This window comes from Rhopalosiphum maidis, chromosome 4, assembly GCF_003676215.2.
Source record: "Rhopalosiphum maidis isolate BTI-1 chromosome 4, ASM367621v3, whole genome shotgun sequence".
In the NCBI taxonomy this organism is placed as follows: Eukaryota; Metazoa; Arthropoda; class Insecta; order Hemiptera; family Aphididae; genus Rhopalosiphum; species Rhopalosiphum maidis.
Window position 1 is genome coordinate 18,475,374 of NC_040880.1, and position 16,038 is coordinate 18,491,411.

The window sequence follows — 16,038 nt, forward strand, 5'->3', positions numbered from 1 at the left end:
TTTCGTATACAATGATATATCATTGAATTTAAATTTAATACACCCATAATAGTGAACCACTCGACACTTAAATGTATAGCAGAGCGGTTCCCACTTGACTACCTTTTTTATTTTAAAATGTTAACAATAATAAATATAAGATATAAATATTTTAGTGTATTAAATATTCGTTTTCAGTACATAAAATATTATTATTATCTCTTTCATTATTTTTTTGAAAATCGTAAATTCTTTTGTAATAGAATGTTTTGCAAAATATTTTTATTTTGATGAAATGTTTAAAATATAATTATCATACACATTAATAATGTACATACGTGTATAATACACCTAAACCATTTAAAATCAGTGGGAAATTAAACACTAAATAATCATTATGATATAAAAATAGAAACATTAAATATGGCTAAATATGTATTATTTATTTGTAAAAAATACATTTTTAGTTTTAATCTTAAAATATAATCAGTAAATTTTAAACACGAATTGTAAAATATAAATAAAAATAATCATAAATGTAATAAGAACATGGTTCACATTTAAGTATACAATACTAATTTGTTTTATTGGTTATTTCAATAATTATTGTTCTGTAGCCATATGAGATAGCCCAAAGAAGATAAAAATGTTTCAAATGGAATTAGAACCTTAAAGTACTAGAAATATTTTTTTTTTTTTTATCATTCATATCACAATATGTTTAGCAAATCACACTAGGTCTAATTAATCATTAAGGTTCGAAATGAAGTCAAAAAAATAGGAGAAATGGCTTTCTATGCATGTAATATAATATAGTATGTACTGTGTATTACATTGAAGCTTTTATCACGATAAGTCGTCACAAGGTTAGGTTTAATTTATCCGTATCGAACAATAATGTCCCCGAAAAAAAAATTCGAGGAATGGAATTTGAAGTCTCCATTATTTATCAATTCAAGTTTTAATATTTACCATGCGATTTCGATAAGAATCATTTGAAACTTTTTAAACTAAAACTATGAATTAAATCATGTTGAATTACATAAAAATAAAACGTAATAATAATTATATATTATTATATTTTGATTAACGTTTAAACATTGAATTAAAAATATGTTTTTTTTCAATTCTTAAATAAAATTTCATTTTATTTTTGAACATAAGTTGTTTAAAATTGTAAAGTAAATACTACAAAGTCTAGACAATTGAAGCATGTAAAGCGAGAAGATTTGCCCTGAAATGACTATATCGTTGAAGTAATTGGGATGGTTTTACTTTTCGAAATAATGAAACATTATAAATTTTTATAGCATAATAATTATATTTAATTAATAGTTTCGTTCATTAAAATATTTATATAACAATGACATATTATAACCATTGGATTTATCAATAGGTAGTAAAAATATTTTTTTTATTACACAATATATTAACATACTAATTAGATAAAGTTAATAACAATATTAAAAAAAAAATGTTTTATTACTTTTTTCCATTTAAATTCAATTTATTTTTATTTTGAGTTATAAAAAAGAAAGAAAAAAAAATTTTAAATTAGTGTATATAGATATAAAAAAAAACACTATTATAAAACTACCTACCATTTATTAGAGAGACACTTTGATCAAGCTATTATTTTAATAATTCTTGACGCCATCATCTACGACAAGAATTTCTCGGGTGAGTTAGGATATTTAATTTATTATTTATTAGCGAATTCTAATGAATTTAAAATCCAATATAAAAACGCTTGTAAAATACATTGAGCACAGATTTTTCTTGGACTAAATATTATAAATGAGCTTAATAATTTATTAAAATAAAAGATAATAATAATGTAAATCGTGAATTTAAAAATTAAATAGTTACCGAACCCTTGCATATTAAACTGCACTCCAAAATAGGAAATTAAAATTGTCTTGACCTTATTTTACAGTGATATATTAAAGTCATATATTTAAAATATTTATATGTATATATTTTCGAGTTTATGTTGATATTTAAAAAAAGAAACATTTTTTATTTTTTGTTCTACAAAATGCCTTTTATTTAATAATAAATGGCCTACCTCAAACCTAACGCTTAATTAACACACGTCTGACAGCACTCCTGTAAATTAATAATAATAAAATTATATTTTTCTCAAAACGTCACGTTCAGAGCATAAAAAAAGGTCTGGCCATCATTCTAAGAAGAAATGAGAAGAAAAGCACCGATCTAATCTGTGAAGAACATTGATAATAGGGTTTTTCAGAAAAAAAGAAAAAGAAAAATTACTGTAACCATCTCTTAAATGAGATCTTTCACGTGGTCCAAATATCCTAAATATAATTTCGTACTTAATTTTTTTTAATGTATTGAATGTGAATACTTTCATTAGTGGAATTAAATATTTATTTTAATTACCAAAGCGCATTTTTATAATTCGTTTATTCTTATTTGTTTTTTTTATAAATTGATTTACTTTGTATTTGTATTTTTAAACATTAAAAATCTTATCAGTATTAATTCGAATAATTTATAAAAATTTTAAATCCTTAGTTTTCTTTACCAAATGTAATTGAATTATTAAAGAATAACTTTTTTTTTTAATTTGTGTATTTTTGATTGTTACAAGTACAAAAAAAAAACATAATTTTAATTATTGTTTAAAATAAATTACATCTATTATGTTGGGTTGGCAATTTTAATCTAAGTTATTATTAGGTATTTATAGTGTACGGTTTTTATTATTACAATAATTAATTTTTTATGATTTAAAATTTAGCTATAAATATATATTACCATTTAATTATAAGGCTATTAATTTATGTAATTACGAGTATGGGTTTGGGATCAAAATATTTATAAGACAATTGACATACAATTAATTATATAAATATGAAAAAAAATATCATGGCTTGATTTCTTTCCAGGTAAAACTGATTAAGAGAAATGTATATATTACTTTTTATTAAGGTATGCGTGGAAATCATTATAATAGCGATTAGATAAATACCACATGGACAATGACACGACAATTTTTTGAGCACGTTACTTTTAGTCTAAATGATCAATATTTTATTATTGTGTGAACAATTAGACATGTCCAAAAATATAATATGTGACCATGTCATACTGAGTAACGATTTACTAAAAATAAAAAACGAATAATAATAAACTAACAGCTATGTATGATTAATGGTACATTTAGCTAGAGACGATATGAAAGAGAAATAGTGCTGATTTCAATTAGTTAGAAAAGATAATATTTTTTTTATTAATTAAATGTTTAAACCACAATGATGACGTTAACCAAAATCATAAAAATGGTACATTATGTAGATATCTTATGCAGTGATTTACCCAATTTTCGGTTAACCAGTTAGGTTTTTCAAAAAGATATAAACCTGGGTTGTAATTAGATGATTTAATTACTGTTTTTTTAAGAAAGATTGCGTGTGAATCTAAATAAATGGGAGTTACAGTACACTCATTTATAGTCATATACTGAATCAAACAAGATTTCTGTGTCTAAGGTGAAAATAAGTGTAATCTCGTAGTATCTTTGAAATTGATTGAACAGACGTGTGACGGGTCCCAGATGACTTGCACTAATTATACATAATAATATATCCAACGACATCGAATTTGCAAGTGACGTTGACAAAGATGGTATGAAAGGTAAGTTTGATCATTGAATGTTTTAGTGAAGATTGAATTAAAGTATAACATTGACCTTTTCGCGGGTTTTGTTGGAAAGTTGGCACCACACAATTGAAACATAATAATAAACAGGCACGACAATAAGTAGACATGAATATACCCTAACTTATAATATTATAACCTAACCTAGGAATGGTCGAGGCTTTCTACTGGCGGGATTTACGTTTTTCAGCGTATCATCGGAGAATCGGGAATCACGATGCGGAATCAATGTTGTCGTGTATTCTTATCGTGCCTTACCCAAAATTGTATATAATATTAAGAATTGAATGACATATTTTATTCTGTGCGTGACCGAACGCACTGTCAACGTGGCTATCAATTATAATCACACTACTACAATATTGTTGGTAATTATTTTTATAGTAATAACCAAAAAACGTTATCATATTGAGACAAAACAAACTTAGTATATAAATCGGGACTCGAAAATTAGTGATATCACAGGTCCTGAAATTGGAATTCAACGTGGTACAACGGCGTACAGTTGATGATGGTACTGGCTAGGATGATTTAATACAAAAATGTATGATGAGGTTTAGTTTTTAAAATATTGTTGATTAGACATAGAAATGTCAAATTAATTTATCGAGTGGCGACTGAAAGCCTAACGATTTATGAAATTAATTATCATGTTGTTTAAATACACTTTTTCAAAATAATTCACAAGCTATCTTACATCATACTTATTTTTAACAGTATCCATAATCTTAAATACGCCACTGATCCATACTAGGTATCTGTAAACAATGCTTTAAGAGACAGTGTTTTCTACTAGAGAGACGTGTACATATTGATGGGAAGGTGCAAGCTGTTATTAAAAAATACAACTTGTATTTATTTAAATATATATTATATATACTAAATAATTTCAATTTATAGAAAGAGCGCGAGCCCCAAAAGGGCTTGGAAGAAAAGAGGTTGAGAAGCACTGCTTTAAAAAAATAATAGCTATGGTATGGAAATCAGCCGAGCATAAATATTATTAATATTTTGGATGAGACAATTTATGAGCTTAATCGTATTCTACATTTAAATTTATTTTTATTCGAATACTTTATTTTTAAACTAAAAATAAGACATTTAATTTCGATTATTATTATGACACTGTAGGAAACAGCAATAATGTATCTTACAGACAATTTGAATACATATGTATTATGTATATATTATGGGTGATAATTATTATTTTATGAAGAATTTTTCAAATGTAAATATTAAAATATTGTTTGAATGATGATAAATACAAATTAAATTAGATGTGTATATATGAGCAAAAAACATGAATGAGGAAAGCTTTAAAGTATCTCACGTTTTGTAAATAAAAATGTTTATCTATGTGTATAGTATTTAAATGGTTATTAAGGTCATCTACAAAGTACGGTTTTATGCGGTATTTGTAATATCGAATGGATTTGATAACATAGTAGGTATGTCAATCATATAAAAACGAATTGATTGTAGTGTTGAAAAGTTTAAACAAACAGATTGAATTATTTCGAATTTAACTGTGTTTGATTACATTTTAATTTTAATATCTGCTGTACAACTACATACTATTTTTTCTCGGTCTCTCTCTCTCTGTATGTATATTGAATATATTATTTATTGAAATATTAAATACATTCATATTTTACAAATATATGGAGACGTTTCGAGTGAAATAATATGATACCTATAATTTTGTATCATAAATTGGCCCACTGTACTACTTAAAACGAAAATAAATATTTTATTAGTATAATATTTTTTTTGATAACTTCATTGGTTTTTGATTTATAAATACTAGCTTTTCTGTGTTTGATGTTAAGCAATTTTGAAGATATATTATTCGTGAATAATTTGAGAGACACAGTAATCTATTCAGTATACAGCGCTTACATAACTACAAATATAAGTTCTTAATTATTATAGCTAATAGTGTACATCTATAATTTTAATTTGATACACAATAAGTATAAAATAAAACGAAATAGGTTGTATTTTTTTTTTTTTGGTTTGAATTAATATTTATGAATTCTCGGCAAAAATATATTTCACGCCACGGTAAGTTTGTATGCCATTTGTTTCCTACCGATTCGACCTTTTTGCGCGGAGGAAAACAATTTCCCGTCGGGATCAGTAGTGTATGTATATAAAGTGAATAATGAAAAAAAAAAAAAATTAAAATATATAATAAAACAACAATAATTATATTTTTACGGCGGCGTATTCAAATATCGTAATAAACCATAATAATCATATTATATACCTACAAAGCACTTACATATTGTATACACAATGTAGGTATATTAAATATTATTATGGCGCAACATCGTTTATCGCCGGTACAATCGTAACAATTATTATAATTTGTTAGTATTTTACGAACGATGACCATGGGTGTATAGTGTACGGTACCTACGAGTATTATATAGGAAACAGTGACATTTCCACGGTTTTTTACATCGCGTGCATAAAACGGAATATATTCGAAAACAGCATCGTCCGTTATAATATTACTTCATTATAATATTCATTACTGGCGCGCTTTAACGATGAATCAGCTGTCCATTTGCGGTTTGATCGCGCTCCAGTTTTTATTCTGTGATTATATTTTTTTTTTGTTTGTATAATACTCGATCCTTTCGACATGCGAGCAAATCTATCTTATATTATTATAATATGGTCTGTGTATTATTTTCAGACCGGTTAACTATCGTTGCGTCTAACACCATTATCGACGTCCCCGAAGTTCAATATTATTTTTTCGATGACAAGTAATGTAAACTCACGGCAATATATACGAAATCGATTGGGAATTTAGATATGTGTTGTCCGTCATGACTGTAATCTGTAGCTTAAGTATTCGAATTCAATAATTCATTTAAATTATGTTTTCATGGTGTTAAATTATAATGTTATATTCAAATACAACAGCGATACGATATTCTGCGTTATGATAATTTATACGTTTACTGGTAGAATTAGAACAATTTAAAAACTAGGTAGTATTTTGCTTGCAATTTCGAGAAACAGCGATTATATATAAACTATATTTTATTATTATTATTGTTATTGTGTATGGCTTATATTCAATAATATGTCTGTTGTGTTGTATATTTTGCTATAGCTATCACTTGATGGATGAAAGTAACATAACGATTTCAGACAACAAAACATTGATTGTATTAATTCACGGATTTAGATCAAGTCCATGGACTGGCGTTGTAGCAGATTTGGGAAAAAGTAAATCAATTTTTTACTTTTAAATTTATAATTTCGATCTTTAAACAAATATTATCACAATAATATACATCAGTATTAGGAGAACTATTAATGTTTTTGTATAACATAAAACTTTAACGGTTCTTAACTAATTCTTCTATATAGTTTAATATTTAAACACATTTTCGTTGAATATCATTTGCCAAAATCAACAAAAAAACATTATTGTGTATTATGTTTCCGATTATTTATTTATTTATTTTAAAACAAATTTAAACATTTGATGATACAATAGATTTACTAATGTATAGATTGGAAAAACGTTAACGTAAATTCAACTTCTTTAGCTATATAATATTATTATAATCGATTGAATTATTAGTCACGAGTGCATATTATTTATATAACTATAATGGTGCTTTAATAATAGTATACTGCCCTCTTAGTGATTAAGTATTATAGAAACGTATCATAATTCATAGTGAATACTTATCGACATTTCCAGTACTCAGTCCACTTAATCATACAATATATGCACATATTATGTTGAATATACCTACTTGAAATACAATATTCTATAGGATTATTGTTTAAGCTCAACATTAACGTTTAAAATATTATAGCTATTTATAATCAAACGCACAAAGAGCAATATAAACATGTACACTTGTAAAATGCGAAAATTTAAAGATTCGGTCGATTCACACAATCCGTTTTGTATAATAAAACATGTAGCTATTTTATGTTACATTGTTTCTTATATGTTCGGTATTTTTAAGAAGTTTTCGTTTAAATTGTTTGTTTTATTAATACTGAAAACTATGTGTTTTGTTAATTTTACGCGTCATACACAATATTACATAAATACTTTGTTTCAAAAAAATTTATTACACATTTAAATTTCAGAAAAATAAATGTTAATAGTTATATTAATGAACAATAAATACGTTTAATGAATAATGGTTTAAATTATTATTTATTAATGTGTTATTATAATATTTTTAGCATAAATATTTGTTCGTTGAAGTTATGTTTAAAACCTATTATAACTAAATAGTATGATATTCAAATAATGTAAATAAAATGAAATCACAATTTGTACGGTGAAGTGTTTAACATAATCAAACACAATTTTTAAATTAATTAACATAAAATGTACAAATATACATGTAGATTGAGATTTTATAATATTTAAGGTTTTCTCTTTAAAAACAATATGTGGCTTGTTATCAACTAGCATAACAAATTCCATAATATATAAAATACTTATGAGTCATGACTTTTTAACGATTTCTTAAATTTACTTGTATCAAAATTTCAATTGATTAAAATTCTATGGTTAGTAGGAATTATTATTAATATCAGATTTTATAATTTGAATCATTATAATATGTATTTTTTGTCATGTAATCTTCAGTTATTAGCTGAATTTTTCTGTTATTTTATCTATATTTACTTCAGGGCTATAATATTATAATGTATAGTACTAGGTATCTATCATATTTGTTTAATGGGTGTAGTGATATTTTTTATCGTAAAATCGTCAAAAACAAACATGCAACAAAATTAAACATTGACTCATTATAGCGCTGGTGCAGTGGACAGACTCCAATGTGGTTCTAGTCAATTGGTCAAAGTGGACCCAGAAAATGGATTACACGGATGTGGTTCTTCGATTACCCACAGTTGCTACCCATCTGGTCGACTGGTTGAACGGTTTGCGTGACCGTGGTATCGTCCAGAGCTTTGACAACGTCACAATGATCGGCCATAGTTTAGGTGCTCATTTGATTGGTTACGTGGGCCACAGATTGAACGGGTCAATCAACAGAGTTATAGGTGCGTACGCTATTTTTAAATTTGGTTACGATTGTACAAGCTATAACTAATATGGCATGTATGTGGTATGTTATTTAGACACTTTACGGTAGGAATATTATGTATTTTCTTAAATATTTATATTTAATGCCAGGACTAATTTACTAAACACATTTTAAATAAAAATAAAAATAAAAATATATTTAGATTTGAAACGTACTCTAAAAGTTTGATAACTCATAATTTAAAAATTAATACTAATCAAAACAATAAAGTTTATAAACAGTTGGCATTTATTGCACTGATTTTTTAACATTGTAAAATTATTCACTCAAATTTTAATAATTGTTTTAATCGCAATATTAAACATATAAATGTCTGTAATACATAATAACATATACAATAAAATGTTATAGCATACATTAATTTTATAAGAGCGTATAAGTAAAGTAATACACGTATTTAATAATATTACTGTATTATTAACGAAATAAATAAATATATTTTTTAAACAGTAATTTAAAATTTACTAATAGCCTTAAAATATACCTAAGTAATATTAGGTATTAATTTTAGAACAATATTACATCGATTTATTTGAGTACCTATTACGGAATCATAGTTATACGAGCTATAGATATTACAAATAGAATAGTTTTTCTTATTAGTACATAAACCTAAATCTAACATCTATTTAAAGTTTTAATATTTTCGTTATTTTAGATTAAACAAATAATGAAGAAATTTTTAATATAAACAAAAAGATATTATTGATGCAATGAAAATATTTCTTTCAGTATTTATTATGGTCAACGACAGTATTATAAAATGTGTTGAACTAAATTGTACTAACATAATGTTTATAAATATAAATACATATTTGATATTTATGAGTATATGACAATAGTTTTAGGTATATTACTCATTATTAGTACACGTCATTTAAAGCCTTATGTACACATTATATACTATAACTCACACAAAATTATTATTGTTGTTTGTTTGGTATTCGAAAATTACAATAATAATATTACATCTCTACGACAATAGAATTTAATTATAAGTCAGTTCAATAATATAATATATAATTCTGTAAAGATTTAAAAACAAAATTTTTTTTATGTAATATTTTATAATAATAATATCATATGATATTATTACATTATAATAGTATATATAATATCGTCAGGTAGTGATAAACATTAATTGTTTTTATTCAAGCATTTTAATATACGTTTTGTTAGTCTCTACCTGCTGATTTGATTTAAAATTATTTTTATTATCTGTGTGAATATACAACTATGCCACACCCACTTGGTAATATTGGCATATAGGCATATAGCTCTCAGAGTGATCTTACTCCATGAAATATATCTGCATTACAAACATCACGTTTATAAAGCGTTGTTTTTTGTTGTTGTTAATTTAGTGAAATGGACAGGTAATTAATTTTTTGCACTTACCAGGTGACGAAGATTATTGAAAATTAATATTTATTGCTTTATTTTTATTATATTACTTGAAATTATATATATATATATAATATATTTTCGTTATTTCATAATATGTACAAAGTAAGTAGTTATACTTATAAATTATTGTCCATTTCAAGAAGACAATAAAAACATAGGTGATAATATATATATATATATATATAAATAGATAGGACATCCCTATACCTGATATACATGGTATACTGTCTACTGATTATACACGTTGGACGCATAAATCTTATACTAAGGTATGATAATACCTTATACTTCTGTGTAAGGTCTATAATAAAGAACATTTTTTTAACAATACAATTTCTACCAATTTTTTAATTAAATAATTCATTTAAAAAGATAATTCTTATAATTATTTTAATAAATAATATTTTATTATTAATAGTTGACTGAAGATATTCATATATTTGATTATGAGTTCATACAAAAATCACAAAACTCGAATTTTAAATATTTCTTTGCTCAATAGATGAATAATATAATTTTTTGATTTATTGTATTTTTTTTTATGTTTTTAACAATTTGTGTTAGTTTTGAAGTTAATATTATTACAAATTGAATATCAAAACTTTATCATATGGATACAATTTCACTTTTTTAATCCAAACTTTAGACGCTGAGGTAATTATTAAACGTACAGGTTTAATGTTATTTTATTATTTGATGTAAATTTCAAAAAAATATTAATGTTTAGAAAACAAAATTAGTTTAATATTAAAATAACTTTAAAATAAAGGTAATAAACCAAAATAAATATTAAATTTCGTAGTTTTAAACAATATTACGAATAAACTTAATATTAATGTAGAGTAGGTAGTTCAAATGGTAGAAAAGTATTTATATTTTGTATTACAATACATTAATTACTCGCTATCTGCAGTGACGCCGAACTCAGACCTCTTTTTGTGAAACGAAATCTAAAATTGTGTCCCGACCACTCACTCAATTTATATGATAAACCCGTTTAAGAAGTGAAGCGATTGCTTTACATGACATATGAGTTCGGTGTCACTGTTCACTATGCATATACTATAAACTCTATACACGTCATATTCGCGCATAGACAATGTATATACCTAATCTACAATTTGTGTAGTATAGAAATAGGCAATAAGATATTCGATAGGTAAATAATGATGACATTTCGACGAGTTCTAGTTAGGACACATACTCACACACATATTGGTATTCCTTTGATTCTCAACCAGTATAAATTAAGGTGAAACTAGCGGAGGGCACGCCACCGTTGTATTTTACGAAATGTCGTTTCGAAGGTCATTCAGCGACGACATCAGAAGACGATTTAATTACACGATGCGCTATTGTCTCTATTAATCTAAAGTTGGTATGACTTAAACTTTTACTATTACCATCATCCCTAATACAATTATTGCTACATTATAGTACAGGTACTAGAATACAGCGACTCCAACTACTATTGTCGCTATAAACCGAGCATTGTACATAATTTAGTTGAAGTGTACCAAATTTATGTCAATATTCTGTGTGATCATATAATAAAATACAAGGCATTTCTAAATACCAAGAACAAATATATTGCAAACCATTTATCACGGTAAAATTTGATACGATTAAGAAATAAATTAAAAATTCCTCGTATTTCTAAAGGTATTGTCTGGTTAAAGATAAAATAATCACTTGTTTGTATGCGTGTATATATATAATGTAACGCATATAAGATAGATACCAGGGAGGACTTTGTTGCTTGTTTCACTGCCGCTGGCAAGCATCGATGAAAATTGCGACCTCTCAAATCAAACAACGTAAAGGGCGAATAAAATAAAAGAGAAAAAAATCCCGTTTCGAACGAGTCAACCAGAGGGTGCCAGAGCGTTCAGACTAAGGCGGAATATACGCTTCAAATCACATTGAGACTTCAAATAAATAGTCTGCGGAAAGCGTCAATGCTACTGCCGTCGACAATCGGTAGTAATACGTGTGCATACAACATTTAAAAGTATCTGTTAGGTACTGTATATTATCCTCCACTATTATTATATTAAATTAGGTATACAGAGGTCCCTTGAAGATTTACTCATTGTGATATCTCCTGAAATAGTATAGATATCATGATTGTATTTTTTTTTAAATGTTTACCGGGATAAGGACTATAAGTATTTCATATTTTAATTTAATCTAATTTTTTGATAAAAAGTTAGAAGAAACATTTTTTATTTAATTATTAATTTAAAAAAAAAAATCAATGATAGCCATTTTGTAGTTTATTTTTTTGAAAATTTTGATTTTTAAACATTTTATTTTCATTAATCATATGATTTTTTTAATAATTTTTCTAATTTCGAAAACAGCTGTGAACTTATTACAATCAAATATGTGGTCCTCGTACCCATATAATACTAGAAAAATATTCTTAAAACTAAATAAAATATTAAAAATCACGAAGATAATGAAAATAAAATGTTGAGAAAAATAAACTACAAAATTGCTATCTTCGATTTTTTTGAAAATAATTAAAAAAAAATTATTTTCTTTAAACTTTTTTACTAACAAATCAGATTAAATTAAAATATGAAATACTTATAGCAATTATAGTCCTTGTCCCTGTGAGTGTTTAAAAAAAAAGATGTTGCAATGGATAAATCCTCATTGGGCACTGTATAAAAATCTATATAATTATACACTGGATGTTACCCTGAAGGTGATGTATTTAAACGATTATTAGGTACACTAATTTTGTGATTAAAATTTTAGGTTTTTGAAATTAATACGTTAGTTTGAAGTGTACAAAAATGTAGTTCTAAGTATAATATCACGATAAATATACATAAATTGCTAGCAAAATATCCAATATTTTTATATTTTTGTATTTTTTTTTTATGCCATATATTGGCATAGCATTATTTTTAATTTTTACAGTACCTGCAGAATACTACATTATATATAAAAAAAAATATAAATTTTTTAAAAACAACCACTGAATTAAAAGGTAGTATTGTATTTGATCGTGAGTAACACTACCATGTTCATTTAGATAAAATGTGTTAAAAAATATTAAGAACTTAGATTGTATTAGAAGAATTTGTAATGAATTCAAATTACTGACTCAGATAAAATCTTAATATGCCTTTGTAAGATTTATTATATATACACATACAAATAAGTGATTATTTTATCTATAACCAGATAATATCTTGAGAAATACAAGAAATTTTTAATCAAAATACTTTTTAATCGTTTTAAGTTTAAAATTTTAAATTTTCTCGATGATAAATGATTTACAATATTACATTAATTGTTCTTTACCCTTATGAGAGATCCTGATACTTTTTGTAGTAGGAATTAAGCTGAATATGTTCAACGTAAGTTTCTTCTTTGCTGTACAGTATTAAAAATTGGTCACTCACTGTTACACAGTTATTCACTAGTTATGCACCGGCTTGGCTTGAATACTTTAGTTCACAGAAAGTATGAAGCTAATTTAACTTTTCTATGACGTCTTGTTGATGATCTTATAGACTTTCCTAAACTATTAAAACTAATTAACTTTAAGTTCCATCTATCATAATCGTTACATTATATTTTTATTTCCCACGCCTATATGCAATACTATAATTGTTTACAAAAATAACTATTATACAGAACAACGAGTAAATATAAAATAAAAATGATATATTTTTTTTAATATAAATATGTCATATCTATTATGTACATCGTCATTCGTAACATACTATATTAGTTTGAGCTTGCCCCGTACTAAAATGAAATAAATAAAATGAAAGTGGTCAATTAAATATGTATCACACTATATATTAGCAGTGTGTGTATTCGAGGGGGGGGCAAGTTGTTATGAAAACGTTTCTTAGCTTACAAATTCTTACATTTTATCAACACTCTCGCAAACGTAGAGTCGAAAATAAAACCTAACCTTTGCTTCTTGCTAAGTGTACATACTCCACGACAGTAGTTAAATTAAATTCGACGCGTTGTTTTATAATGTTATTATAACATCGTCTACGTGCGGTGTTCTTGTATAACATATATTCCGATAATAACAATAATAATAATAATAATAATAGTCGCTTTACAACGACCAACTCGTGTTGACGACGAAATCGAATTTCACAACACAACGATGTACATATTACATACTCGTACATATTAAAACCGTACACAAGATGATTGACGTAACTAGAGATAAAATGTATAACGTAGTAAAATTGAGTAACTATTACACAGAGATTCTGTAGGGTTATTTTATTTAAAAAAATCATTTAATATTATATAGACGACGTGACGACGAGAAACGATTTGTATGATATTTTATAAGTGTTTTGTCATATTATGTATCGTATTTTATGCAAATTCTTAGTATAGGTAATAGAATGTGCGTAGCCCGAATACAATTTTATTTTTTTTGATTTCATACTATTATTTATATTTTTAAATAAAAAGCCGTATTTTCTCCTATATACATTAATATAATATAATAATAATTATACTTATATTTTTATTTTTTATAAGTGTGTTTTCCTGCAACTTTTAAGTTTTTATGCTAAATAAAACACATTTTTATCGTTGGCTGCATATACAATTTGATAGAATTAACTATACATAATTATATTTACAAAAAATATCATTGCCAAATTTATATTTGCTCTTTTTATTAACCGCTATTTTCATAATGTATTTATACCAATAAAGAAAATTTCGGCTAGTATAGCCAAGTTGAATATTACCTAAATTCTTACAAAATATTGAAGCCTCTATTTGTCTATTGAAATATAATAAACAAAATTAAATCAACAGAAGTTTATTAGATAATATATCAATATAGGTATTAAGCGTATTTGTTATTTTAACGTATACCGATTTTATATCAAATCCTTTAAAATGATTACAATAAATACCATTTTTTTTCAAGAAAATTTCGTAATCTTGAATGGATATAAAATAATGAAAATAAAGTGTTTTTTGAACATTTCATACGATTTTAATGTTTTTATTATTTTAGTAAGGATATATACAAATAATGAAATTGATGAAAATAATTTTTTTGAATTTTTTTTGATTGATTTAAGATTTAAGTATTTATTAATTTTTTTTTCTTATTGATCATTTACGAGTATTTCAAAAGTAACGGATATTAGTCATATTTGATTTTACAATAGGATTCACTCAAATTGACTTGATATTTTAGTGTTTTATGTATTTAATTTTAGACTGACATTTTTCATATTCCGTTTTGTAATCATTCTTTCTGCAATCAGTACAAAAAAAGTAGGAGTGAAATATCTTAAAAATATTAATCAAGAATAATTCGCGTGTCATTGGTTTTCCATTTCTTAAAATTGGATTTGAAATGATGTTTGACAAATCGAACATATTTGACAAATTTAATGTCAATCCATTATATATATATATACTAGCACACCATATAAATTATATCATATTAAATGCATTTGACATAGTTAAAGAGAATCAAGTCATTTCTAAAATATATTTAATTTGAAACTTAAGGAGAAAATTTATTTTATTTTTCTCATGTACTCTTTACTCAACATAATATAACGTTATTAATACAGTTGATTCGTTTTATGTTTTTGGTACTATATAACAGTGAAGACAAATCACATGATACACCTTGACCGTGTGAGATAGCACTACAGTGGTAGTTCTTTATGGGCAATACAATAATAACCGTTATAAATTAAAATTGTTCGTTGGTTTAACAACACATAATATTATAACTTATCAGTACTCTGTTATTATATTTATTAGAAAAGTAAATTTGTGTTAAAATCGATTTGTTTTAACAGAATACTCGTTCAAATTACTTCTTGAA

The 16,038-nt window shown here is 25.2% G+C and overlaps 2 protein-coding genes across 2 annotated transcripts in view; one reads left to right on the forward strand and one right to left on the reverse strand.

Moving 5' to 3' along the window:
• Nucleotides 1–16,038, reverse strand: part of LOC113557188 (ras-related protein Rap-1b) — a 156,233-nt gene that overhangs the window by 24,712 nt on the left and 115,483 nt on the right. The window lies entirely within an intron of this gene.
• LOC113557182 (lipase member H-like) overlaps nt 6,128–16,038 on the forward strand; it is a 39,136-nt gene continuing 29,225 nt past the window's right edge. The window contains exons 1-4 of the mRNA XM_026962546.1: nt 6,128–6,270; nt 6,371–6,443; nt 6,797–6,912; nt 8,479–8,730. Of these exons, the coding sequence (XP_026818347.1) occupies nt 6,222–6,270; nt 6,371–6,443; nt 6,797–6,912; nt 8,479–8,730 (490 nt within the window). The 5' untranslated portion in view covers nt 6,128–6,221. The remainder of the gene's footprint in view (nt 6,271–6,370; nt 6,444–6,796; nt 6,913–8,478; nt 8,731–16,038) is intronic.